Here is a 27,817-nt window from a genome sequence, read left to right on the forward strand (position 1 = left end):
GACACAAAGAACTCTCCACCCAAGAGAAAAGAAAGATACCTGTTGCCATAATGTCAGTTAGCATTTGCTCAAGTAAATGCTGCACATTGTATTTTGCGAAACCAGAATCCTAAGAAGCAGAAAGCAATTCATAAATAAGAGAAGCAGACAGTTGGATTTAGTCATTTAAAAAGGAACATAAAATTGCAATGGAAGCCTCTCTACTTCGCCCATGTCATGGTGGGACTCCGGTATAGCAGGCGCAGCAAATCAAGGAAGGAGTCCTAGTCGGTTTGGTTAGATAAGATTGATTCGGTTAGAGTTTGTTTCCTTTGTGTGTTTCCAGGCTTGGCATATATAAGCCCTGACCTGTGATTAGTTTGCATCTAAGATTGTATCTAAACATTGGCCTGGGCTCCTGCCTCCTTGTCGCGCCGAGAGCTTCAGCCATAGCTCCGGCGCGTCGACGAGGTCCAGGGCCACGGCCGCCTACTTCCTTTGAATACAATCTCCGCAACATTCCAAGTACCAACTCTCATACATCCCTAACCCGTGACATCTTGGTATCAGGAGTCTCTGGTTCCGTGTCCATGGGGGAAGACGGCGAGAAGAACTCCCTAGAGACGACCGTCGACGAGATGCTCACCACTCTCACCGACCTCGCCGCCAAGGTCTCCGAACTCGCCGCGCAGACCGCCTCCCTCAAACCCTTGCTCCCGCTGGTCAAACATCTTGATGGCTTGCCGGACAAGGTTACCACTCTCCAGGCGGCAGCGTTCGAGGGCTCGAACCAGATCGCCGCCCTGAGCCTCGCCGTCTCCCGCCTGGAGAAAGCGCACCGCGGCGAGAAGGAACCGGCGCTGGAGGACAACTTCGCCTCCGCGTCGGGCCCGCCTCCGTTCCGCGAGACGCCCCCACTGCTCCGCCGGGACCTCGACGACGACGGCGACGATGACCCTCGCTTCCACCCGCGCGCCCGCATCGAGTTCCCAGCCTTCGACGGCAAGGAAGACCCACTACCATGGCTGAATAGATGCGAAACGTTTTTCCGGTGCCAACACACACCGGAACGCCGTCGCGTTCCCTACGCGTCCCTGCATCTCACGGGGACCGCCCAGCTGTGGTACAATCGCCTGGAGCTGACGTCGGGCACGCCGTCGTGGCGCCGTTTCGCACAGTTGGTGCAGCAGCGTTTCGGCCCGCCCATGACGGACAGCCCGATCGGCGAAATCATGATGCTCCGCCGGGACGGCACCGTGGACGACTACACCGACAAGTTCCTCACCCTCGCGTGCCGCGACGCCGACCTGACGGAAGCGCAGCTAGTCCAGATGTACACCGCCGGCCTCGTCAACCCCCTCAAGACGGATGTCGCGCTACGCCGACCCTCCTCGCTCGACGACGACATCATGCTCGCCAGGGCGTACGAGCAGCGGCTGCATCTGTCGTCGACCGACCCCGGCAACACTAGGAACGCACGTTCCTCGTTCCGAGCTCCGTCGGCGGCGACCACGACATCACCCACGCCGTCGGCAACGGCCCGCGACACGGCGTCCTCGGCGCCAGCAGGCTCGGGCAAGGCCACGTCGCTCACGTCCACCCTGCCTCGCCGACGCCTATCTCCAGCCGAGATGACGCAGCGCCGAGCGGAAGGCCTGTGCTACAATTGTGACGAGAAGTTCGTCACAGGTCACCGCTGCAAGAAACTCTTCGTCATTGAGATCGTGGGGTTCGATGACGCGGACACGAACCCAACAGCGGCCACCATCTCCGCCACCGACGACATGCCGGGCATCTCCCTCCACGCGATCACCGGCGTTCGAGCTCGCGGCTGCCAGACCATGAAGGTGCTCGTGTCCATCGGCACCACGAAGGGGATCGCTCTGCTCGACTCAGGCTCCTCTCACAACTTCATCGACGTCAACATGGCGCGGCGTGCGGGCGTTCCACTCCACCCGTGCCCGAACCTTTCGGTCACCGTGGCGAATGGTGACCGCGTGGCATCTCCGGGCAAGGCTACATCGCAGCACATCGACATCAAGGGGGAGGCGTTCGACATCGACCTTTACGCTCTCCCCTTGGGCGACTACGACATGGTTCTCGGGGTCCAATGGCTGGGCACCCTCGGGCCGATCTTATGGGACTTCGCGAAGCACACGCTGTGCTTCACTCGTTCTGGGAAGCGGGTCTCGTGGATCGGTACTGACACCACACCAGGCCTGGCGTCCGCTGCTCTGATGAGTCGTGACGGCGATCTTCTCGACACCCTCCTGGAGGAATTCGACTCCCTCTTCGCCGAGCCCCAAGGCCTTCCCCCGGAGCGTCATCTATGCCACCGCATCCGCCTCAAGCAAGGCGCAGGAGCCATCGCCGTTCGGCCGTACCGTTACGCCCACGCCCAAAAAGACGAGCTCGAGCGGCAGTGTGACGAGATGCAACGCCTGGGCATCATTCGGCACAGTACATCGGCATTCTCGTCTCCGGCGTTACTGATCCGCAAGCGCGACGGAACATGGCGCTTCTGTGTGGACTACCGGGCACTCAATGACGCCACAATCAAAGACAAGTTCCCGATCCCGGTGGTGGAGGAGCTCTTGGACGAGCTGCGTGGCGCAAGATTCTTCACCAAGCTGGACATGCGTTCCGGTTATCATCAAGTACTCGTGCACCCCGACGACGTCGAGAAGACGGCGTTCAGAACGCATCAAGGCTTGTTCGAGTTCCTGGTGATGCCGTTTGGCCTCACCAACGCACCGGCGACATTCCAGGCTATGATGAACGACATCCTTCTGCCGTACCTACGTCGGTTTGTGCTTGTCTTCTTCGATGATATACTCATTTACAGCTCATCGTGGTCGGATCACCTCCGCCACGTTCGTACGGTTCTTCGCACGTTACAGGATCATCAACTCTTCCTCAAGCGCTCCAAGTGCGCGTTCGGCCTGTCCTCTGTGGCGTACCTAGGCCACGTCATCTCGGAACGTGGCGTGTCCGTCGACGAACAGAAGGTGGAGGCGGTGCTATCCTGGCCGATTCCTGCTTCAGCCCGTGCCGTTCGGGGTTTCCTCGGCTTGGCGGGCTACTACAGGCGCTTCATCCGCGACTACGGCGCCATCGCCGCCCCGCTCACGGCATTGCTCAAGAAGGATGGTTTCCGCTGGAACGAGGACGCGGAACGCGCGTTCAGGGCTTTGCAGCGCGCCTTAACGGCGGCGCCCGTCCTGCAGTTACCGGACTTCGACCACGACTTCATCGTCGAATGCGACGCATCGGGCTCGGGCCTCGGCGCGGTACTACATCAAGGGGGCGGGCCGGTGACTTTCTTCAGCAAGCCAATCGCCCTACGCCACGCCAAGCTTGCAGCTTATGAACGGGAGCTGATCGGTCTAGTGCAAGCGGTTCGTCACTGGAGGCCGTATCTATGGGGCCGGCGCTTCATCGTGCGCACGGATCATCGGAGTTTGCGGTTCCTTTTGGATCAGCGCCTGACAACAATACCCCAGCATCAATGGGTGAGTAAGCTTTTGGGGTTCGACTTCTTGGTGGAGTACAAACCCGGTGCCTTGAATGTGGTCGCCGATGCTTTATCTCGGCGCAATGAACATGAGGGTAAGCTAGCAGCGTTGTCTGGGCCCACATTCACCGTGTTTGACCAGGTTCGCCAAGAAATCAATGGAGATGCTGATCTTTCGTTACTGCGTGACGCCGTTCGTGGGGGCGTTAAGCCGGTGCAGTGGTCGGTGGTTGATGGCCTGATTCTGTTCAAGGGCCGAGTGTTCATCTCAGGATCATCTGGTCTTCTTTCAACTATCCTGGAGGCTATCCATGGCATAGGACATGAAGGAGTGCACAAGACATTGCACCGCCTTAGAGCTGATTTCCATGTGACCAATGATCGCAAGGTCGTGCAAGATTTTGTGCGCGCATGTACAACTTGTCAGCGCCACAAGAGTGAACATTTGCAGCCTGGGGGTTTGCTGCAACCGCTAGAAGTTCCATCATCAGTATGGTCCGATGTGGCCATGGATTTCATTGAAGCTTTGCCCAAAGTCAATGGAAAATCAGTCATCTTGACAGTCATTGATCGTTTCTCCAAGGCAGCTCATTTCATTGCTCTTGCTCATCCATATACAGCAGTCTCAGTGGCACGGGTTTTCTTTTCAGAGGTGGTCCGTTTACATGGCATTCCTACCTCGATCGTAAGCGATCGCGATCCGGTGTTCACAAGCTCATTTTGGCGCGAGCTATTCAGATTATCTGGTGTGAAGTTGCAGTTCACTTCAGCCTTCCATCCGCAGTCTGATGGGCAATCCGAGGCAGCAAACAAGATCGTCTCCATGTATCTGAGGTGTCTCACAGGTGATCGGCCACGTAATTGGTTGGAATGGCTTCCGTGGGCAGAGTTTTGCTACAACTCGTCATATCAGCAGTCCCTAAAGACATCTCCCTTCCATGTGGTTTATGGTCGCCATCCTCCAACCATTCGTTCCTATGAGCAAGGGGACGCTCGCTTGCCGGCGGTAGACAAGGCGATGAGCGACCGGGATGAATTTCTTGCGGAGGTACGGGACCGTTTGGAGCAGGCTCAGCAACACTACAAGGCTGTCTATCATAAGCGTCATCGTCCAGTGGAGTATGCACCGGGACAGTGGGTTTGGCTTCGATTGATGCATCGGCCTGCCGCTTCCCTGAATGTGCGAGGCCGTGGAAAGTTGGGGCCTCGTTTCTTTGGGCCGTATCAAATCTTGGAGCGCGTTGGTGATGTGGCGTACAAACTAGCTCTTCCAGTTGGCACTCGTATTCATGATGTTTTTCATGTTGGGCTACTAAAACCGTTTCATGGGGAACCGCCAGTGGTGATTCCAGCTTTACCGCCGTTGCAGCATGGTCGTATCGTTCCAAAGCCAGAAGCAGTGCTTAAGAGTCGGCTTGCTAGGGGCCATCTGGAGTTCTTGGTTCAGTGGAAGGGAGCTCCTGCAACAGAAACTTCCTGGGTTAACCGTGATGAGTTTCAGCGCTTATTTCCGAAGTTCCAGCTCGAGGACGAGCTGCTTCTCCAGGAGGGGAGAGATGTCATGGTGGGACTCCGGTATAGCAGGCGCAGCAAATCAAGGAAGGAGTCCTAGTCGGTTTGGTTAGATAAGATTGATTCGGTTAGAGTTTGTTTCCTTTGTGTGTTTCCAGGCTTGGCATATATAAGCCCTGACCTGTGATTAGTTTGCATCTAAGATTGTATCTAAACATTGGCCTGGGCTCCTGCCTCCTTGTCGCGCCGAGAGCTTCAGCCATAGCTCCGGCGCGTCGACGAGGTCCAGGGCCACGGCCGCCTACTTCCTTTGAATACAATCTCCGCAACATTCCAAGTACCAACTCTCATACATCCCTAACCCGTGACAGCCCACTAGAGCAATAAGCCACTTCATTTAAAACGAGCATTATAATATGTTATACTATTCAAGAATGTTACAGTCAGGTGCTTCCATTAGATTTGCAGACGAGATGGCATGAACTGTTAAATCTGCCTGATGGAAACATCCATGCGAGGTCATATAACATGCATTGGCTTACAACAGGCATTGACCCATTTCTGTAACTATCATGGTTTTAGTCATTTAAAAAGAAATAAATTACAACAGAGGCCTATGGTCTTTGCCTTTTAGAGCTACTTCATTATAAAATGCATTTATGAGCTCTTATACTGTTCAGCAACACAACATCCAAGCTCCTAAACCAGACTACCAGAGGCTCAAGGCAATGCAAGGGCAAGCTGAACAAGTGTTCTCAAGTTTTGAACTTTTACTATAAAATTGGGGTGGCTTCCTCCAGGAAATTTGGCTATCTCCATTGAAGGGCATGCATGGAAATTTTATGGTCACAAAAAGAGAAATGCAAATGGTATCAGCTAGTTCTTCATCAATAAACTTCATTGCATCGATATGCTGTTTTCCTTTCAAAAATCCACAATAAATACTAATTGTCAAATAGAAAGCCCTAAAATGTGGAAACAAGGCCCTTTGTGAACCAAGGGGGGTAAGATCTTGCACCAAATACTAAGAGAAAATCAGTTGTTAACAAACTGCTCAGCAGAACTAAAAGAAGTATAAACCAACCTGTGCTTCACACAACTGTTCTGACAGTGAACCTAGAGCAAAAAGCGATGCTTCATGTAGCTGCAACAGGAAAAATGCTGCATTAGATATCAGCAGCAGAAAGCATCTTAAACATAATACCAGCAAAGTTAATAGAATGTTTGGGTGATTATGTAATAATCAGAATATTTAAAATATAAACATAGTTTATTGCTAAACAAAACTTAGACTTAAAGCGGCAATGATGAATATGATAAGCAAAAAACTGAAGTGCTGAATTTAAATCTAGGGGGTTTGGTGCTGCAGTTTCAGTCAGTGTGCGGTGCTTTGGGACTAGTTTAGCTAGTTTGCCTGCAATGTCCTTGGTTTTAGCCCGGTTCTCCATAATTAACCGAATGCTGTACGGTTTGGCCTTGTTTCCCCTAATATGCGGCAACTTCTTCTTAAATGATTCGGCAGTGCTCCTGCCTTGCGTTAAAAAAAAATTAAATCTATAAACTGAAAACTCACTCTCCACCAGTCAGGAGAACCTGCTTGTTTTGATTCTTGAGATTCATGAAAACGCATTTTTGAAGCTTCCAAAATTGAATTGATTCCATAATCTTCATAAGCAGTTACTACCTCTTCCAGCAAAAGAGACCCTGAAAACCGAAAAGATGTGAGGAAGCACTGCAGCCAAGTGAAGAACAATTACCAACTGAAAGGGTCTCTATCATACAAAAACAATGTGAAAGAAAGGCATCTTTGAACAATGCTGCAATAGTGCAATGCAGTGAGTACTATTTGATAGATGCAATACAGTAGTAACAGAAATTAAGTTCATTAACAGCTTCTGTCAACATTATGGTTCTTAGAGAGAAAAAAATACTGGTAAGCAGCATTGAACTTTTAATAAAGCCAATCAAATTAACAAAAAATCAATTTTGCAGTTTGTACCAGACACACGACAGCTATAAGTTACATCATCCTCATCAGCAACATACTGGTTAGCATCACGAGACCAGCTTTGCACCTAGAAAAACAAAACAAGCAAATCTGTAACTAATAGGTTGGAAAACAGAAGAACTGAAAAAGTTAACATACAGAATAACTAGCACACAAACTGTTTACAAGAGGCATACACCATCTGTTCTTTCTCAAATAACGTGTCAAGAAGAAACATAAGTCCATTTCTCTAAATTAACTCTTATAGTATTTACTGTATGCTGCACTGTATCATTGTGCAAAGCTCAATCTCTTTGTTTGTTGGTCAGTATAAGATTAAAGTTACCAAGTTTTGACCAAACAATGGTAGCCACGGTCACGATTCAGTAGGCACACGTGGTCTGCTTCTTTGTATCCTTAATAAAGTACAATGGTCTGAAACATGATTCAAAAAGAACAAAGGAAGCAACGTTAAAATAGTTGCAGTGTTTCAGCAAGTACATACCTGTTCTTCAGTTATTTGTTGAAAGGCTATCGTATAGTATGCTAGCTCCTTTATGTTTCCCCCAATAACCTAGTGGAATAACGTTGAGAATCAACACAAATACATGATGCACAAAACAATAATAAGAAAGGTGTACCTTTGCTAATCTAGAATTCCCCACAATTGTTGTCCAGAGCTCAAATAACTGCAAAAGGTGGGAATGTCAAGAAACAGTAGCAAATAGCCTGCAGTAGAAATTAGCAGGAAAAGGTAGGCAAAAAAGTATCAGCAAAAACAAAAAGGGAAAGAATTAGAGAGAATTCAGTGTACACCATTAAACTAAATTGAAAGGAATCAATCATTTGTAGTACTAGATGTAGAGAGATAGAGGGAATAGGAAAACACCGCACACCCTATGCGGGGGGGTGACCTCTCATTATATAGCCAATGTGACTTGCAATACAAGAAGATGTACATGCCCGACATGGGCCGCCCAATATGGGTCTACACGCCCAATATGGGCCTCAAGTATACGCACACAGCTATACACTCTATCACCCGCCCTCAGTCGAAGCATTAGGATTCCGGATGCAAAGGCTGGACCGAAAATCCTGAAATAGCTGCACAGGAAGCCCCTTCGTCATGATATCAGCGAACTGATATTGTGACGGCACATGAAGAACACGAACTTCGCCGAGAGCCACCTTCTCGCGAACGAAGTGGATGTCGATCTCAATGTGCTTGGTACGGCGGTGGTGGACCGGATTGGCAGTCATGTAGACGGCGCTGACGTTGTCACAGTAGACCACGGTAGCTACCTTCAGCGGGACATGAAGTTCCTGAAGGAGTTGGCGCAGCCAGCAACACTCGGCAACCACATGAGCAACAGCCCGGTACTCGGCCTCCGCACTGGACCGGGACACCGTGGTTTGTCGATTGGACAACCAGGACACAAGCTGTCGCCAAGGAAGACGCAGAAGCCTGATGTAGAGCGGCGGGAGTCGGGGCAGCCTGCCCAGTCGGCGTCGGAGTAGGCGATCAGCTTGTCAACCGGCCCAGTGCCGATGTGGAGGCCGGCTGACAGGGAGCCCTTCACATAGCGAAGGATGCGCTTGATCAGCGCAAGGTGAGGTTCCCGGGGGTCATGCATGAACAGACAGACTTGCTGTACTGCATATGCGAGATCCGGACGCGTCAGGGCCAGGTACTGGAGAGCGCCGGCGAGGCTCCGGTACTCAGGGGGGTCGGCGACAGGAGGACCCTTGGTAGCCGAGAGCTTGGCATGAGTGTCAACAGGTGTCGACGTCGAGTGACACTCAGCCATGCCTGCCCGCTGGAGAAGATCCAACGCGTACTGGCGCTGGCTGAGGAACAGCCCGTCGGAGGAGTGCGTGACGGAGATCCCAAGGAAGTGGTGCAGCTCTCCGAGGTCCGTCATGGCGAACTCAGAGTGAAGACGAGCTGTGATTCGCCGGAGCAAGTCCGACGAAGAAGCCGTGAGGATGATGTCGTCGACGTACACCAGCAAGTAGGCGATGGCGCCTCCCTCTTGAAGAACAAAGAGGGAGGTGTCGGTGGCAGAGGCGACGAAACCCAGGTGGCGAAGGTAGGTAGCAAAACGCTGGTACCACGCCCGCGGAGCCTGCTTCAGACCATAAAGAGAGCGCTGCAGCAAGCAAACATGGTCAGGATGAGCAGGGTCGACGAAGCCAGGAGGCTGTTGACTGTAGACGATCTCCTCCAGGCGTCCGTGAAGGAAGGCATTCTTCACATCGAACTGGTGTATCGGCCAGTGTCGTGAAGTAGCGATGCTGAGGACGACCCGGATCGTGGCAGGCTTGACGACGGGGCTGAACGTCTCGCCGTAGTCGATGCCGTGTCGCTGGGTGAAGCCGCGAACAACCCAGCGAGCCTTGTGACGGGCAAGTGTGCCGTCGGAGTGGTATTTATGTTTATAAATCCACTTGCCCATCACAATATTGGCACCAGGAGGTTTGGGAACGAGCCGCCAAGTGTCATTGTCGACGAGCGCCTGGTACTCCTCAGCCATGGCAGCCCGCCACTATGGATCCGCCAGGGCAGTCCTGTAGTTCCCCGGGATCAGGGAGATGGCAGTGGCGGCGAAGGCCGTAGGAGCTGGAGGCGGTGGTGGAGGGAAGCCGTAGCGCTCAACAGGCCGCAGGAAGCCTGTCTGAGACCGCGTCACAGGCCGGCTGACTGAAGCCGGCGGAAGAGGCGGCGGTGGAGGGGCCGCCACAGGAGGCGCAGCTGGACCAGCAGCAGCGGGCGCAGGTGCCGGTGCAGCTGCAGGAGGCCTCGGTGCTCGACGCTGAGTGTACACCCGGAGTGGAGGAGGGGCGACTGGAGCTGGGGGAGGGCCGGCCGGAGCTGCGGCCGGCACGTGACCGACAACCGGCCCAACCTAGAGGACAGCAGGGTCCTCGAAGAGCTCCTCTAGGTGAGCACGGGGGCGCTGCTGCAGTGCGAGGCAACGGTGCGGCGTGACCTGAAAGAAGAAAGTCCAGAGAGCTCGGAGGCACACTGGATGGGTCAGCACTGAACGGAAAACAGGTCTCGTCGAACACAACATGGCGAGAGATGATGATCCGCCGAGTAGTGAGGTCGAGACAGCGGTACCCCTTGTGGGAGGAGGGATAACCGAGGAAGACACAAGCTGTGGAACGAGGAGCAAGCTTGTGTTTGGCAGTGGCAGTCATGTTGGGATAGCACAGACAGCCGAAAACGCGAAGATGAGCGTAGTCGGGTAGCTGGCGGTGTAGCAGCTCATAGGGAACACTGTTCTGAACAGCAATGGAGGGGCGCCGGTTTAGGAGGTAGGTCGCCGTAGCGAGAGCCTCGGCCCAATACTTGGGCGGCATGCCAGCATGAATGAGCAGGGTGCGAATGCTATTGTTGAGGGTTCGAAGAACGCGCTCGGCTTTGCCATTCTGCTGGGAGGTGTAAGGGCACGAGAGACGTAGGTGAATGCCGCGGGATGCAAAGAAGGTGGCGAGAGCATTGTTAACAAACTCAGTGCCGTTATCAGCCTGAACAGCTCTAACGGGAAGGCCGAACTGTGTCTGGGCAAAGCTGCAGAAGTTGGTTAGATGACCAGCAACCTCGGACTTGTGAACAAGAGGAAAAGTCCAGCAAAAATGAGTAAAATCAAGAACGACGAGGTAATACTTAGCACCCGAAATACTCGCTACAGGAGAGGTCCAGACATCACAGTGAACTAGTTCAAAAGGCATAGTGCTGATAGAACTAGAGGTACTAAACGGCAGACGCACATGCTTGCCAAATTGACATGAATGACAAAAAGGATGCCTAGATTTATTACACTGGATGGAAGCATTATTTCTAAGCAACTCTATGGTGGTGACCCCAGGATGACCAAGACGCTGATGCCAGAGACTGGTGGAGATGGCGAGACTGGCGTGTGGAGCTGCAGGGCTGGCGGGGATGGTGTACAGGCCGTCGGAGCTATTGCAGCGAAGAATCACGCGACTGGTCGGGATATCCTTAACAGAAAAACCAAGAGCGTCAAATTCAATAGTGCAATTGTTGTCTTTGGTGAACTGGCGAACTGAAAGTAAGTTGCGCACTAGAGAAGGGACAACAAGAACATTATGAAGAGAAAAAATTGACGCGTGGGTGGGTAGGTATGAGCTGCCATGACTGGAAACCGGGATGGTCTGACCATTGCCCACGATGATGAAAGGATGAGAGGGGGGGTGGCGGGAGAGAAGTATACCATCCGACGAGTGCATGTGGGAGGTCGCGCCAGAGTCCATGACCCAGGAGTTGGAGTTCTGGAGCACCATCTGGTTCAGGGCGGCAATGAGGCCGGCCTGATCCCACATCTGAGGGGTGGAGACTTGAGCCGGAGCGAACGCGGTGTGCGCTTGGGGGTTGGCGCCAAGGAGGCCGGGCGTGCGCCCGCCCTGCACGCCCTGCCACCCGCCGTGGCCGCTGGACCACCCGCCCTGGACGCCTTGCCAGGAGCCGCCGGCTTGCTGACCCGTGGGACCCTGAGGGGCGTACGGGTTGAAGCAGACCCAGGGTCCCATTGGACGGTACTGTCCCCCCTGTGGGGCGCCCTGCAGGACGCCAGTCTGCGGGCCGCCGGTGCCCTTGCCTCCTTGGCCACCAGATCGGCGACCCTTGCCGCCGCCTTTGCCGCCCTTCTGCTTGGGCGCGCCGCTGCCTTCGTTGTCCCCGCCCTTGCTGCTACCGCCCGTAGCAACCCCCGCGAAGGAGCGGCAAGAGGGGCTGGTACAGCAGGCGGTGGTGGAGGCGACGAGGGCAGTGGCCGCCGTGTTCTTCGCGTCGTTGGCGAGGCGCAGCTCTTTGAGGGAGAGCAGCTCGTGGGCACGCGTGAAGGGCGGAAGAACCGTGGCGTTGGCGATGTCGTCGGCGGTGGAGTCGAAGCGAGGGTTGAGGCCGCGCAGAAGGCTGAGAACGAGCTGGGAGTCGGTGATGGGGTTGCCGACCTGTCGAAGGGCAACAGCCTTCGACTTGAGACGCTGGCAGTACTCGTCGATGGTGGAGTCGCCCTGCTTGAGGGTGTGGAACTCCTCGAGCAGGAAGACAGCGCGGGAGGCCGTGTTGGTGCGGAACAGGGCCTCGATCGCGACCCAGAGTTGGCGCGCGGTCTGGTTCTCGTCGGTGATGGCGAGGTCAAGGACGGAGTCGTCGACGGTGCCGAAGATCCAGCTGCGCACACAGCACTCCGCGACGTCCCAATCTGGGTTGTTGGGCTGCGCTGCGGTGCCGTCGATGTGGCGGCGGAGGCTGAACTTGCCGCACAACGCCGTGAAGAACGACGCCCACTTGGAGTAGTTGCCGCCCTTCATGTCTAGGGTCACGGGAACGTGAGCCTTGACGTTGACGGTGGTGTAGGGGTGGACGACGATGGCCTGTGTTGGTGCGGTAGGGAGCACAGGCGCGGAGGCGTCCGATCTGGCGGCGCCGGAGGAGGAGAGGCTCATGGCGGCGGCTCTGGATCAGATTGATCCAGGGGCGGCGGCCTGCTGGTGGGCGCGACGCGAGGGGATCGCGGCGCGAGGGAAGGAGCGACGCCCTAGGGTAGGGCGCGCAGGGAGGGGAGGGCTGCGCCCTAGGGTAGGGCGCAGAGAAGGGAGAGATGCGGCGCCCTAGGGCAGAGAGGTGGGGCGCAAGGGGGGAACCCTAGCGCAGGGGGGAGCGGAAGCGGAAGGCCGATCGTTGCCTTCTCTTGATACCATGTAGAGAGATAGAGGGAATAGGAAAACACCGCACACCCTATGCGGGGGGTGACCTCTCATTATATAGCCAATGTGACTTGCAATACAAGAAGATGTACATGCCCGACATGGGCCGCCCAATATGGGCCTACAGGCCCAATATGGGCCTCAAGTATACGCACACAGCTATACACTCTATCACTAGATAACAGCAATTTTATGGTAACCTGACGGTAGTGCCACGTAGGGAAACAAGAAATTGTAGTAGTGGCCCTAAAGGGTCATAGCTTCTTTGGTGGTAGGTCGGGTATTTCAAAAAAATTTCAATAGCCTATAGGGAATTGCCTCAGAATTACCTGAATCTCGAAGGACTCAAGACTTCTTTCACTACCATCGGAATCATAGTTAATAGAATCTAGTTCCTCCGAACCTTGAATGGATGACAAGTGATAGATCTTGAACGACAAAACAAATGTCTGCCACAGTGATGGAAGAATGGCTGTACAAATTCTACATTTTATCAGGAAAGCAAAGGTGTACGATCAAGCTACTACGCAAAATATGAAGCATGTATACTTGCCAGAAATTTTAGCTTCAGGCAGTCTAGGAAAGTTCTGGACAAGCTGAAGTAAACATTTCAGCACCTGAGGATAAGACAAGAATAAGAATCACTACTAAATATAAGTGATGCGTGCATTCAGTCTCGACACAGGCTGTATGACGTATATACCTCCATCTGCATGCTCCAGTCATCAGGATTTTGGGACTGCACTGGGGAATTTAGAATAAGGGAGAATTGCTCTATTAGTGGATCAAGCATCGAACTCATCAAACTGGCTGTATCTCTCTGCATAAAAAAATGTCATCAGTTTCCACAATGTGAAGAAGAGCAAAAAGAACTTAATAGTAAACAAAAAATAACCTACCTTATAAACACCACTCATTGATCCGAGCATGGAAATACATGAATGGACTATCGCAAGAGCCTTTGCACGAAGAGAATTTTCATACAGCTGTTTTTCATGGGCCAAAACAAATGAAATTGTCTTCTTATCAATTTGTCACAAAGAAATGGACAACAAGAATAGAAATACTAGAAGAGGTGATATGGACATACATGAGGAGATGATATTATTCTATAGAGTGACGGGAATAGCTCTGGCACTAACTTCGGAATACATGTATCATCTAGATCATCCGACAAAAGGGCTAGGCATCTTAATGCTCCACGAACTGCAAAATAAAAGTTGAAAGATTATAACAGGAAACTATGTATTTCATGTATTTTCATATATGCAGTATTTCAGTACATAACGTGGTTAGAAACACTGTGCTTGATCCATGACAGCATCCTAAGATGAGATTATTCAGATTCAGGCTGCACTGAATCTCCAAAGAGAAGTCATCAGAAGATGTGACAACAGGGCAGGATATGAAGTAAACCAGCCTGTAAAGCATGGTGTCGAAGGAAGACACTCGAGATGTGCAAATGCCACAAATACTTGAATATTTTTCTATACTAGGAACGTAATAGGTGTTAGGTTTCATGCACCAACCTGATGAACCCAAAAGCTTAAGCTCTTGGGAAGAGGTGGGCAATCCATTAATACTTCACAACACTCCCACTCACATGCAGCCAGAACAAGGCGCAAATGTGGAAATAAAGAAGGGAGCGGAGGACTTAAAAGATGTCTCTACCAAGACTCGAACTCGAGACCTCTGGCTTGATACCATGTTAGGTTTCATGCACCAACCAAATGAAACCAAAAGCTTAAGCTCTTGGCAAGAGGTGGGCAATCCATTAATACTTCACAACATAAACATCAATCATGCACGAACTTATCAGTGCAACCCAAGCAACATCTGAGAGCATGGCCAAAGAAGATCCTAGTCAACAAAACAATCTCACTTCCCGCAATATCTCTCCAATGCACGCCTACAAAACAACTCCCATTCTTCTAGCAGATCTAGCCTTCCTCCCCATCTCTCGAATGTCAAGGATGGGCAATGGCTTCTGCATAACTAACAGCAGAGGTTGACAATTTATGCTTCCCAAGAAAATAAGTTGAGGCCATATTTGGCACTGCTCAGATTAAACTGTAAGAAGATTAAGCCATTCCAAAAGGGAACAGGCTCTGGAACTTATAAGAAAGCATCCCAAAAGGGTGTAGCTTTGGAAGCTTCTTATAAGCCCATCTTTTTTGTACTGAGAAGCAAAAGCCAAAACCTCTCCACCAGATTCTTCGAAGCTAGATTCACAAAGAACTATGACCACCAAAACAGGGTATTCATCTGGTCAGTTATCTAAGGAGTAGGAAACAACCCAATTGGGGACTTATGCGTGTTAGAGGCTGACAACATCAAATTTTAAGCTTCGGGCCCATGAATACACGCCTTAAAACAGCTGCATACCCTGATATCCTCATTTCAATATATCATACAACAACAACAACAACAACATAGCTTTTTTTCCCAAGTAAGTTGGGGTAGGCTAGAGATGAAACCCGAAAGAAATAAGTTCAAGGTTCAGGCACATTGATAGCTAGTCTCCAAGCGCTCCTATCCAAAGCTATCTTTTTAGAGATATTCCAATCCTTAAGGTCTCTCTTTACCGACTCATCCCACGTCAGTTTAGGTCTACCTCTACCCCTCTTTACATTATCGACCCGCTCAAGAACCCCATTACGCACCGGCGCCTCAGGAGGCCTTCGTTGGACATGTCCAAACCATCTCAGCCGATGCTGGGTAAGTTTCTCATCAATTGGTGCCACCCCGACCCTATCCCGAATAACTTCGTTCCGGACTCTATCCCTCGTGTGCCCGCAAAACCACCGCAACATCCGCATCTCTGCTACACTCAGTTGCTGGACATGTCGCCTTTTTGTAGGCCAACATTCAGCACCGTATAACATCGTCGGACGAATTGCTGTCCTATAGAATTTGTCTTTTAGCTTTTGTGGCACCCTCTTGTCACAAAGGATGCCAGAAGCTTGCCGCCATTTCAACCAACCAGCTGAAATTCTATGCCTAACATCTTCATCAATGTCGCCATCCTTTTGTAGCACCGATCCTAAATACCGCCATTTCAATATATCATAAGCAACAAAAAATATTTACCTCCATTCCCGTTGTTTTGGTCGCTGATTAACTTCAAAAGAAGAGGAAGTAACTCAGGCCAGTCTTCAGGCCAATCTTGTTGGCCTATAGCTGCTACAGCCATGCTGATAGCAGTACGAATCTTCCCATGAGAGTCATCCAGTGAGGTAAGCAGGAGCTTCCGTATGACCACCTGAAGAAAATAACAATTAAAATATTGTGATACAGACACAGTACAGGTATACAACACTAAGACTTAATAATTCAAACGGTAGTTTATTGTTCTTGACTTCTTGTGATGTACATATACAAGAACAAAAGCATTAATTACAATAACGGATGCTCAAGGGAGATTAAAAGTGTGTCTTGTCTATTTGGGTGCAAGAAAAACATCCTCTTCACAAATGGAAGGATGTCTCTGCTGGCCTGGAGAAAGGAACCTAAAAAAGTTTAATCTTCCTTCATATAAAGCAAAAGCATTGCTCAAGAACATCATGCAGAATTGTCTAGACGGTATCAAAGTAATTAACCCATCACCTATATTTTCTTACTTACGCGGTGGGAAGGTTCCCAACTATCCTCCTAGAAATTAGCATCAATTCTAAGATCAAAAGGTTGAATGAAGTGTCACCAGGTGTAATTGGAAAGAAAATGGCAGGTCCAGGTTGCATACTTCTAAAGCACTTCCCATTCTTGCATTCTTTCTAACTTTCATCCTTTTAAATTATGAGCACAGTAATTGTGATTAAAGAATAAATGGAAATTGTTTCCATATTCTTGGGCATGCCTCGGAAGCAATGTAAAAAAGATATCAAGGGCATGCTCTCACTTGAGTCCTATTTTTTTACATACAAAGTATTAAATGTATACGATGGTACCTTTTCCGAAGCGGAAACAACAGGGGGCACAAAATTATCTTCATCTTCTTGCCAATGCTGCTTGATGAATTGCTTTAGCAAGACAGCAGCAAGGTAGCAGGTTGTAAAGGACAAACAAGAAACAAAAGCTAGTCCAACTCATGAAAAAGACAACTGGCAAAAATACAGCACACAACAGAAAGTTCTGATGCAAAAACAATCGTGTAGATGGCTGCAAGGATATCTGACGTAAACCAAATGGAATTTCTTTGTTGATTGTGACTTTTGTAAGGGCAGCTCCGTATCCTGTAAAAACATCACAGAAAAGAAAAAACAGGCTATTGTCAGTCAATGATAGTAAACTGGAAAAAGCTTTCACTTCATCTGTCAAAGAATGGTGAGGGATTCAGATCAATTCCCCATCAGCTGGGTAGCAAAAGGTTTTAACCTGATTGGCTAATGATTGATGGATGTAACAGCCAACTGGAATTGGATAGGTGGAACTGATTGCTAAGAAACCAAAATGTATTGTTAATACTTGCAATTACATACCATTTATATGATCACCACAGTTAACTACGACAGGAGGTCATGGTACAGATTATGCTCAGATAAATCACATTTTCAATGCTAGAAAGAACCTCACTCCAAACAGAATGTAAAGCAGTATCAATGAAGCTATCAAGCATTATGTCAGGGCCAGGTTCGCCATTGTTATGTTATGCTGTGAAATATACTACTCCGGACTAGGTATTTGTTGTAGAAAAGTAGGATGCGTATAATGCGGTCGATGTATTGCATTGAGCCCCTAGGTCGGTATATGGCTTGGAGGGCAAGTAGCCTCTCCTAGAGATAAGAAAGGTTATCCCGGGATTACAATCAATCCTAAACTAACCATATCCGGAGTTGTCTAATATACTCTAACATCCCCCCGCAGTCGTAGCGGTAGCAACACGAACGGTCAGACTGGAGAACAATGGAGATGTATCCCCCCTGCAGTCGGAACGCCGGTGCGAAAGCTTTGACTGGAGACTCATGCAGATGAAAGCCCTTTAGTGCCGTAGTAGCCGAAGTCGAGGTGGATGTGGTCGAAGCCGTGGAGGGGGCACGGGTCGAAGCGTTGTCGAGGTGCTCGAGTACACAAACTCAGCAGCTTCTTGCCGAAGACCGCAGCAGGACGGTGCGGCGGATGACGATGGTAGACGGCGCGGTTTGCGACTTAGGTCACGCTCAGGACAGGGGTGGCGACGGCGCAGGTTGCAGCAAGTGTCGCGCTCAAATCAGGGGTGGCGACGACGTCTTCCTTCAGGAACATCGGCGGCGATGTCCGCGCGATAATGGCTGGAGGCACGGAGACGGATCGAGCGCCTGCTTGACGAAGACCGGCGGCGAGTGGCGCCACCACCTGAAAAGGCGACGACACCAGTAGGATGGCTTGATCATGAACATCATCGCTGCAACCTGGAGGGCGCAGCAACAACCTCGTTCTTCGGGAGTGTCGACGATGAACGGCGACGAACGGCAGGGCGACGCAAACCGATCATAGATCGGAAAAAAAAATCAACAACAGCAAACGAACCATGGATACATTCTCGGGGTACCCCTAGCAGTGCCCCTCCCCCTCCCTTATCCGTTCCCCCCGTGGTCAACGGCAGAGAAGAAAAGGAGGGAGTGGGCCGCCGGCACTGCCTTCTCGATTCCAGCGCGGCGGTGGCGTGGCGGCGGGCCTCCGCCTCCAGCAAGTGGATCCGCTCCAGGAAGGCGGGGATCGGGACTTTGGGGGCGGCGCCGCCGCGGAAGGCGCGGACGAGGCCGGTCTCGACGGGTCGGGAGGCAACAGCGGCGAGGAGCTTGGAAAGCCGAGATGGGGTGGAGCCCCCACGATGACGCGGCCCGCCGGCGACGGCGGAGGAGCGACGTGGTGGAGGAGCGTGGAGGCCGGGGCGAAGCGGGGTGGCCCCGCTGCAGCTCGTCCCGGCGGCGGATCTCGTCGTGCGGCGCCGGAATCGACCAGCGGCGCGGTAACCCACCCCAATCTCGCGGCTCCGATGGCGCAGCGGCCTGGCGCACCTCGTGACTCCTCCGCAGCCCGCGCACAGGGCAGCGACGGCGCAGGAGGAGAGGGCCAGCACGGGGCCGCGCGCATGGGGGGAGTCGGCGTGGAAGGGGCGACGAGGGAGCCGACGAGATCGCATCACCACGGGAGGTAGGTCCTTCTGCTGTGCGTTGACGACGACAGCGGCGCGGATCAGATGGATTCGCGGCGCATCCTAGGAGGGTGCTGCCCCCGGCGGAGATCGATCTCCCCGGGGGCGGGGCGGCGGCGGCTGCGGAAGCCTAGGTCGAAACACTAACTCGTGATACCATGTAGGAAAGTAGGATGCGTATAATACGGTCGATGTATTGCATTGAGCCCCTAGGGCGGTATATATAGAGTACATGGCTTGGAGGGCAAGTAGCCTCTCCTAGAGATAAGGAAGGTTATCCCGGGATTACAATCAATGAATCAATCCTAAACTAACCATATCCGGAGTTGCCTAATATACTCTAACATTTGTGATTCCTCTGTTGTGGCCCTGGAATATAGATGTTCTTGCACAGCTATTATATGTCCAAACATACAAAAGTTTTGCTATTGAGAAGCTACCAGACGAAGTGCCAATCACCTCTGGAAGCATAGGAGTGTACATAGAGTGCCGAACAGGGCAATGCTGCAGCCAGCCTGCAGCAGCAAACTAGTACTCCTAAATAACAATTCCTGGAACACCTAGGGGGATCCCATGGCCTCCCACTTAGTGACTTGGAACACCTAGGGGCAAAATTGCACGCTCACGGTATCTACAGCCAACACGCCGATAGAGCGCGGCCAGAACTCAATCAAAAGCAGCTCCAGGTCAACGCGTGATGCTGAATTGCCCGATACTTCAACGGCGCCCATATTTCAATTGGGCACCCATCGCCACCGAGAGAGGGAAAGGAGTAGGTGGGGGCAGCGTACCGGGAAGGAGGGAGGCCTGGCGGAGCGACTCCTCGGCGAAGGCGCGGACATCGCGCGCAGTGTCTAGCGTGGCCGTCAGGCACTCCACCAGCCACCGCTGGTCGCCATCGGCCGCGCCCCCGGCCGCCATCGGAAGTCCGGAACTGCCGATGCGCCGGCGCCGCCTAGGGTTGAGGCTCCGCGCAGAGCTCACTAGCTCAGTACGAGCACACCCCCTCCTTTTGATTTCGGAACGGGATCGAGCAGCGAGGTGACGGTGGCGAGAGGGAGCGGCGGGATTCGGGGGTTTAGCCGTTTAGGCTAGGGTTTTTATAGCGGAAGGAAAAGCTGGAGGAGACGGAGCAAAAGACGAGAGGGAAGGGGAGAGAAGAGGGGAGGAGCCGGGAGAATGGAGATGGGCCATGGGGGAACCGGAAAGCGGGCATTTGCAATGGGCCCGGCTTGCGCTCATTTGGCGCGGACCCCACCTGCCAGGCTGGTTGATTGACCAACGCTTGTGTTTGGTTGAACACCCTCCGGTTTTCAATGGCGGGAAAAGGACGTCTTGCACCGTGTTTTGTTTTGAATCTTCTTTAGTAACGATTGTATAAAGTTTGGGATAAAGTATAAACTTTAGGCCAATCTAAACCAGAATATTATAGGAGTGTCACGAGCAATATCATGCCACGTTAGCAAATTTGTTGACACGACAGAGTCGTTTGTAAGGGAAGTTTCATAGAATGAGAAATGGCATGATTATCAAATTTTCAGTTATTATAATAATTATGCGATAACACTTTCTATTAAAACTTACGTGTCATTTTATAGACCACTCTATTACTATTACTGTATTTAGGAACGGCACGACAAACATTCCCACCGAAAAACCATGCTAGCATGAAACAGCACGATGTTTGGGCTTAAGAAGAAGAAACGGCTTTTTTATTTTTATATTTTTTAAAAATATTTTTTACAGAAATATATTTTTGGTTTCATATTTTATAGTTTTATACCCCTACCGCCCGGTAGGGGAGTGGCAGGTGCCTGCCGCCCGGTAGGGGGGCGGCAGGCAGTCCGCCCGCCCAGCAGGGGGGCGGCAGGCTCCCCCAAATATAAAAGCTGAGCCCCTTCTCTCGCACCCTCATTTACTGCCCACGAGATCCAGAGAGGGGTGAGGGAGGTAATTCCACCGGCGAAGCCCTGCCGGATTTTGGATCCGAACCGCAGGTAACTAATATTTTTTTTTGTGCAGTTTGACTTGATGAACCTCTTGACTTTGGGGGAGGAACATCAGGTCTTGGAGGCCATGGTTTGGGGGCATGAAGTCATCTAGGTCGTCATCCCAGTTAACAGAACTTGGTGCTGGTGGTGGTGCAGTTTGACTTGACGAACCTCCGGTTCTATGTGATTGCGGAGGCCAAGTACTATCACCCGAAGATCTTCCACGCCTCATTCGTCTTGTTTACGGCATGAGTCCACCGAAGATACATACTAATTTATGAAAATTTGGTATTGATTTGTTAATCACCTCCGTGTGCTCGGGGTAATCCTTGCATATAATTACATAATAATTTTAAAATTTACGGAATATGGATTACAAATGACTATAGATATTAGATCCGAATGGTAGTTACCTTAATGTGCATCTCATACACCTCTGACCGCATCCATATCGTAGAAGTACTTTGTACGAAACCAATAACATTAGGATGATTAGCTAGTTCACATACCCTCATATACATCTTACGGCGTTCTAGCAGGTGTCCCTTTACATCTTGCGTTGTAATATTTTGAAACAATGTGAAATCTTTAAACTCTACTAATTTGGACAACACCATCTCTATCGTACCATCCGCTAATGGATCCAACTTCTAACTGATTACAAGATGGGTCATGATCTCAAGAATTATACTAGATTTTTCTTCGGTCCATGAAAATCCAATAGAATTGGAGGCAGCCATTGTCTTATGCTGCAATAGCAATAAGGTATTGTCATTCTAAGTTTACTATTCTATATTTCACTATCTAAAAACTAAATCTATTCTAATTCATAATTATTTTAGAAACAAGTCAATAATAGTTGAGAAATATTAGTTACCTGCGGTTTAGATTCAAAATCCGGCAGGGCTTCACCGGTGGAATTACCTCCCTCACCCCTCCTCTCTCCCTCTCCCCTCTCCCCTCTCTGGATCTCGTGGACAGAAAATGAGGGTGCGAGGGAAGGGGCTCAGCTTTTAAATTTGGGGGGAGCCTGCCGCCCCTCCACTGGGCGGGCGGGCTACCTGCCGCCCCTCCACTGGGCGGGCGGGCTGCCCGGCAGGGGGGCGGCAGGCTCCGCCTCCGCGCAAAAAAATTATATTTATTTACATATAGGTCCCTGTCGTCCCCCTGCCGGGCAGTAGGCCCATAAAACTGTAAAATGTGAAACCGAAAATATATTTCTGTAAAAAACATTTTTAAAAAATATAAAAATAAAAAAGCCGCAAGAAACGAGGTAGAGATTTGGGCCATCAAGCCCATCAAACACTTGACAAAACATTCCGGCTGGTTCACAATCCATTCCCAATCCAAATAAATTCCGAAATCGTTGTCTCAAGCTCCTTCTAAGCTGAATTTAGAATAAGCTTTGCTAAGCAGTTTTTATGCTGATTATCTAAAATGAACTAAGGGGCTGGAAAAGTAGTTTCCTCTGATTCACTCCTCATACTGAATATGTTGTTCATAAAGTTAATTTTAGAGAATCATATAGAAATCACTTTCTGCTAGTAGTGAATCATTTCTCTCAAAAAATAGTTTTTACAGAAAATTTGAATTAGTTGAACTACTAAACACACTCTAAGACACACGAGACGGCCGGCGGCTGTCGGCACACTAGGCGGCGGTGAAGCACGCTAGCACCAGCACTCCAGAAGCGAGCACCGAGCAGCGAGCGAACGGCAGGTTCGCAAGCAGGGCCGAGCGGCGGCGTGGCGTGCTGTCTGCTGTCCGGAGCCAAGGGCGTCCGCGGCGGCAAAGCCGGTATAACTGCAGTCTATTTGTAGGAGTGAACATATCAGGTGCCTAGTTCCATGCCATCGCATGCTCCGTGGAACGGAGAGTACTACACCAAATCAGTGTACATGGCCTAATTTTTGGGTGCTATGGACACGGATAGATCAGTTAATTTGGAAAGCGTGGGCGCCACCTAAATGTAAAATCTTCGCTTGGCTAGCCTACCAGAATCGGCTGTGGACTGTAGATCGGCCTGACCGGAGGGGGTGGCCGAACTAGAAGAAGTGCCCGCTATGTAGACATACGGATGAGTCAGCTCTGTATTTATTTGCGCAATGTCATTACACCAGACGTCTTTAGACCGAGCTTGGCGCCAGTGTACCTACGGCAACGGCAAATATGGCTTTCTGGGATACCTGCGAGAGCCCAGCCCAATGGTGGAAGGTGGAAGTGCTTCAACTGAACTATCACCTAAGACCGTGTGATCACTTTTGCTGCTCATTTGTTGGAAAATTTGGAATGAAAGGAATGAAAGAATCTTCTGACACAGAGTCCTCGGTCCTAACGCTGCTTGCAAAATTCAAGGAGGAAGCTCGTGCGGCGCTTGGCAGGAGTTAAATGTTTGAGTGATTTATAGTCTGGAGATTAGGCTAGCTCTCTCTTTTTTTCTCTGTTTTGGGCTTAGGCCTTTGCTTTGTTCTCACTCTTCTCTATTAATACAAAAACGGCAAAACTCTTGCCAGTTACTTTTTTAAAAAAAGGATTAATTTGATCTATGCCATTATAATTATCACGTTTCGGAGATATACTATTACTATTTGTAATATCGGGAGCATGCCATTATAATTTCACACTTCTTAAAGATATGCCATTGCATACCTTTTTAGTGTGTTTTTAAAAAAATTTGAACCAAAATATCCTGACCTCCCACCCCTATCTAATTTATTCCTAATCCTCGACAGGCAGAGTGCCCGTGGCCAAGGGGCCAGCAGCCTCCGCGTCGCCTGACTAGGCGCCCACCGTTGAGCCCGCGGCCAAGGGGCAGGCGGCCTCCACAGCGCCGGCCTGGGCGCCTGTGACCTCCGTGCTGCCGGCATGGGCGCGCTACTCCTGGCCACCTACAGCCTCCGCGCTGCCGATTCGAGCGCGGGCCTCCATCTCATTTCACTTATTTGGAAATCGATGGAATTTGGATGTAGTATTTGATTCACTTGGCAATTATTAAATGAATGAATCAATCGAGCAGGGCACCAGCATCAAGGAGATGGAGGAGCAGATCGCCAAGGACTCGGCGTTCACGGAGATGCGGAGCAGCTGCAGAAGATGCTGCCGCGGCAGGCGTCGGCGCCCAAGGCGGTGGCGCTGGACCCGCACAAGTTAGCTACGATGCACCAGCTGATGCAGAACCCGCAGTTCATGGTCATGGCGGATGAAACGTTCCCTCGTAAAACAAGATTTAAATGTAATATAAATATCAGTTTTAGAAGATTGATAACACATTTATTACATCAGATGGTACATCACCGTACAATCCTGCGTGGTAATGGACAATGAAGTGTCACTATCACGAGGATAACAACTAAAACCCAAATAATAATATTAACTAGAAGAGGTCATCAGAGTCTGGCGTCATACGGAGCTCCTGCGGTTGACCCTATCCACAGACAAGGCTGGGTGCAGAACGGAACCCCTACTCAACGTTCTCGAGAACAAAGTCTGGATCTTCCTCTGTAAAAAATTAGAAAAGGGGTGAGTACAAACATACTCAACAAGTCCAACCACACCCACGGAAGGGGTATAAACAGAATATAATGCACAGGGAAATCAAAAATAAGGATAGGGTTTAATTTACGGAAAACTAATTTTTATGCAGGAGTTCATTTGAGAGAAAAGGATTTTCAAAGCAACTTTCTCGCACCGAGTAACACGTAGGGTTGATCCACACAGGATACAAGTTTTAAATTTGCTACCGGACGCCTCATCCGCCGTAGCACACGGCACAACTGCCGGACATTTTTCTAAAACAACTCACGTCAACCCATCCATTCCCAGAAGAAACACTAGTTGTGTGACCGAATCGTAACTCGCCCAGTACCGTGGGCACGGCTATTCGAATAGGTTTTAACTCTACAGAGCTGTGCAACTTTACCCACAAGCGGGGTACCACAGCACGATCACCTTAATGTCGGTGCGGATCCCAACAAAGTCATTACCCATCTTAGCTAGACCTGACTATCTATCATGGTATCCATCAAGGGGCCATTGACCTATCTCCAAGGTTTAACCAGGGCATAAGTCACACAGAGCTTATCACTTCTCCTTGATCACCCGTTGCTCTCAGCTCTACAGATGGCTATCAAATTAATTAGTGGGATTTATGCTAAGCCGTTGCCCATACAACAGTCGAGTGGTTTGCACGATAGTAGAGTTAGGCAAGATGACACACCAACTCGGTCCTTAATTGTGACGAGACGGATATCTCCCAACCTTGCTCAACCACACAGGTACGAGCACACCATTTGGCAATTCACACAGAAGTGCCATCCATCCCGTCTAAACTCATCTTTCGAAAATTCCACATTTTTCCTTCCCACACACTCACACATTTTTTCTTTTATAAAACAAGTTGTACCGTGTTTAAGGTCCTAAGCGTTCTAGCAGCGATTAACATCCAAACAAATCACATTCAGACATTAATCTAGGTGGTCAATGAATGGTTATAGCAAATCAATGGGTGGCTATCCAACCATGTTTTCAGCAGTCAAAACATATGCTATTTTGTAAAACAGGCTAATAGGTTGTGTTTATAAAACTGAGACAAAATATGCATTAAAGGATGAGATTGAACTTGCCGTTCTCAAAGTCTTCCGGGAAGTCCAGATCGAGGTACTGTCCTTCGGGTTCGGGATCGCGGAACTGGTCCTCGTTCACTTGCTCGCAGTACTGCTCGTCGACGGGTTCTCCCTCGTTCACACCGTGATCTACGGCGCACACAAGTAAGCACACAATCAAGAAAAAGAAATAAAAGTTTTATCGTTGAGCTCAAATCGGGAACAATTAAGATATGAAGATAGGAGTGATATTTTTAGGCGGTTTTCTAATGGTACGGCCAAATTTATGTTGGGAATGGCGTGGTAAAGTTTCGGGGCGATTGGAAAATTTTTGGCGCATGAAATGATAAGTTAACGGTGTGTTTAGGGTCTAAACAAGGATCCAAGGGCCTATTTGTAAATAGTTTTTGAAAGGAAAGGACTTGCTTATAATATTTGGAAATATCAGGGTTACTCTCGAAAAGGGTAAGGGTCTATTCATAATTATCGCTATATGGCAGAGGGACTAATTCTTAATTAGGGAGAGCATGGGGGTTCATTTGAAAATAACATAAAAAAGGGGGCTCTTTAAAGATTTGAGGGAAGGGGAGGGGCCTTTGGGCAATTTTGCCCCTCCTTCTTCTACCTCCCGACGGGGCAAAACAGAGGAGGGGCCATGGGGCACCGGCGGCCATGGGCTCGCGGCCCTGGGGCGTGGCAGCGGCTGGGGATAGGGGGAAAGGTGCAGGGCGACGCCGGGATTTGATTCCCCTGCCTAGCTCGTGCCGGGATTTGATTCCCCTGCCTAGCGTGGTGGAGCTCAAGCCATGTACAAACTTCTTCGGGCTCCCACAATCAACTTGGCAAGCTCCGCAAAAAGCACCTCAATCACCAAGATCGCCTAGGTGATGCCAATCACCAAGAGTAACAAGCTAGGGCCTTCACTTGAGTAAGAACCGATCACCAAGAACGGATGCACACAAGCTTCTCTATACTCAAGTCATTAGCCTTGCTTCTTGGATAATTGAATGATCAAATGAGTGGAATGTGAAACTCAAGGTGGCTCTCAACAAGAGAATGAGTGTATGAGTGTTGCCTGGTGTCAAGAGACTTCAAAATGACCCATTGGAGGGGTATATATAGGCAGCTCACGCGGATAGAGCCGTTGGAGAAAAGCTGCCAGAAAAAGTACTCAACGCCGGTTAATCCGACGGCCCTCCAAAAGTCATCGTCGGTTCAACTGATGAATGTAAACTGCCCATTTGAAATACTAGCCGTTACAGCTCGGGCAATTTAACTGACGTATCATCGGTTTAACCGGTGAGTGTAGTTGTCCACTGATCAACTGAAAAACCAACTCTCTGGACAACTGCACCGACGCTAACTCAAATCCTTCGTCGGTTTAACCGGTGAGTGGAAGCCTAAAAACCCCTGAAAAACTGACTCTCTGGACAACTGAACCGATGTTAATTTTAAACATCGTCGGTTAATCAGGTGAACACTGTGTCCAGACTTCAGCAACTGCGTTTAACCGACGTATAGAAAATTGATGTCGTCGGTTGAACCGGTGATAAGACTTTTTCTTGATTTTGCTTTTTCTAATCTGAGTCTTGAATGAAATCCAAATATTCTTGAGATATGAGCTGAATAGCACTTGTTTGAGCTTCCAAGAACCTGAGTGACCAATGTGTGTGCATCTATTCTTTGATTGGCCATGTCCATGCTCAAATTAGTTGGTCTTAACCCCTCTTAATAGTGCGACCTCTACAAAACTATAAAACATATACTAACCTAAGTGTCCTTCTCAACCTTGCGACACTTAGGACTAGAAAGATCCTTAGTCTTATTATATACTTGAGTTGAATACCGAGATCAACTTTTTAAATAATGAAATTTATGGGCCTCTTTAACATATGATCCAATGAGCGATAAAATTTCATTAAGCTGCACAAACTCATTAGTCACAATAATGGTTGTCATTAATCACCGAAACATACCTTGAGGGCCTAGATGCTTTCAGGCGCCACGAGGGCCAGCGGGTGGCGGGCTGCGGCGCTTGAGGCGGCGGCGGCCATGGCTGGGGAAAGGAGCACGAGGGGGTCAAGGGGAGTTGATTCCCTCACCTACTCGGAGCTGGGGCAGCGTGAGGCGGTGGCGCAGCTAGGGCCAACGGCGGGCGGCCGTGGCAGTCATGGTGGCGGCGCTGGGAGGTTGGCGAGTGGGCGCGTGGTGGTTGGGCGGCTTGTGGAGTTCGCCAGCGACGCGAAGGGCCCTTTTATAGTCGCTGGAAGGCGGTGGAGAGAGGGGGCATGGTGGCCGGCCGTCCGGCGGGCATCCCGGCAGCCATTAATGTCGTTTTGGAGCTATCGTGGTGTCGTGGAGCGG

General features: G+C 50.3%; 1 protein-coding gene across 1 annotated transcript in view; it reads right to left on the reverse strand.

Moving 5' to 3' along the window:
* LOC120684004 (importin-9-like) overlaps positions 1-20,053 on the reverse strand; it is a 28,604-nt gene extending 8,551 nt beyond the window's left edge. The window contains exons 1-15 of the mRNA XM_039966087.1: positions 19,653-20,053; positions 16,899-16,960; positions 16,676-16,768; positions 15,819-15,990; positions 13,819-13,934; positions 13,628-13,714; positions 13,432-13,548; positions 13,282-13,345; positions 13,058-13,200; positions 7,634-7,681; positions 7,498-7,566; positions 7,005-7,080; positions 6,579-6,709; positions 6,090-6,149; positions 40-109 (exon numbers count right to left, since the gene is read on the reverse strand). Of these exons, the coding sequence (XP_039822021.1) occupies positions 40-109; positions 6,090-6,149; positions 6,579-6,709; positions 7,005-7,080; positions 7,498-7,566; positions 7,634-7,681; positions 13,058-13,200; positions 13,282-13,345; positions 13,432-13,548; positions 13,628-13,714; positions 13,819-13,934; positions 15,819-15,990; positions 16,676-16,768; positions 16,899-16,960; positions 19,653-19,782 (1,438 nt within the window). The 5' untranslated portion in view covers positions 19,783-20,053. The remainder of the gene's footprint in view (positions 1-39; positions 110-6,089; positions 6,150-6,578; positions 6,710-7,004; positions 7,081-7,497; positions 7,567-7,633; positions 7,682-13,057; positions 13,201-13,281; positions 13,346-13,431; positions 13,549-13,627; positions 13,715-13,818; positions 13,935-15,818; positions 15,991-16,675; positions 16,769-16,898; positions 16,961-19,652) is intronic.
* Between the last annotated feature and the right edge of the window lie 7,764 nt (positions 20,054-27,817).

The sequence above is a fragment of the Panicum virgatum genome, chromosome 7N, assembly GCF_016808335.1.
Source record: "Panicum virgatum strain AP13 chromosome 7N, P.virgatum_v5, whole genome shotgun sequence".
NCBI lineage: Eukaryota > Viridiplantae > Streptophyta > Magnoliopsida > Poales > Poaceae > Panicum > Panicum virgatum.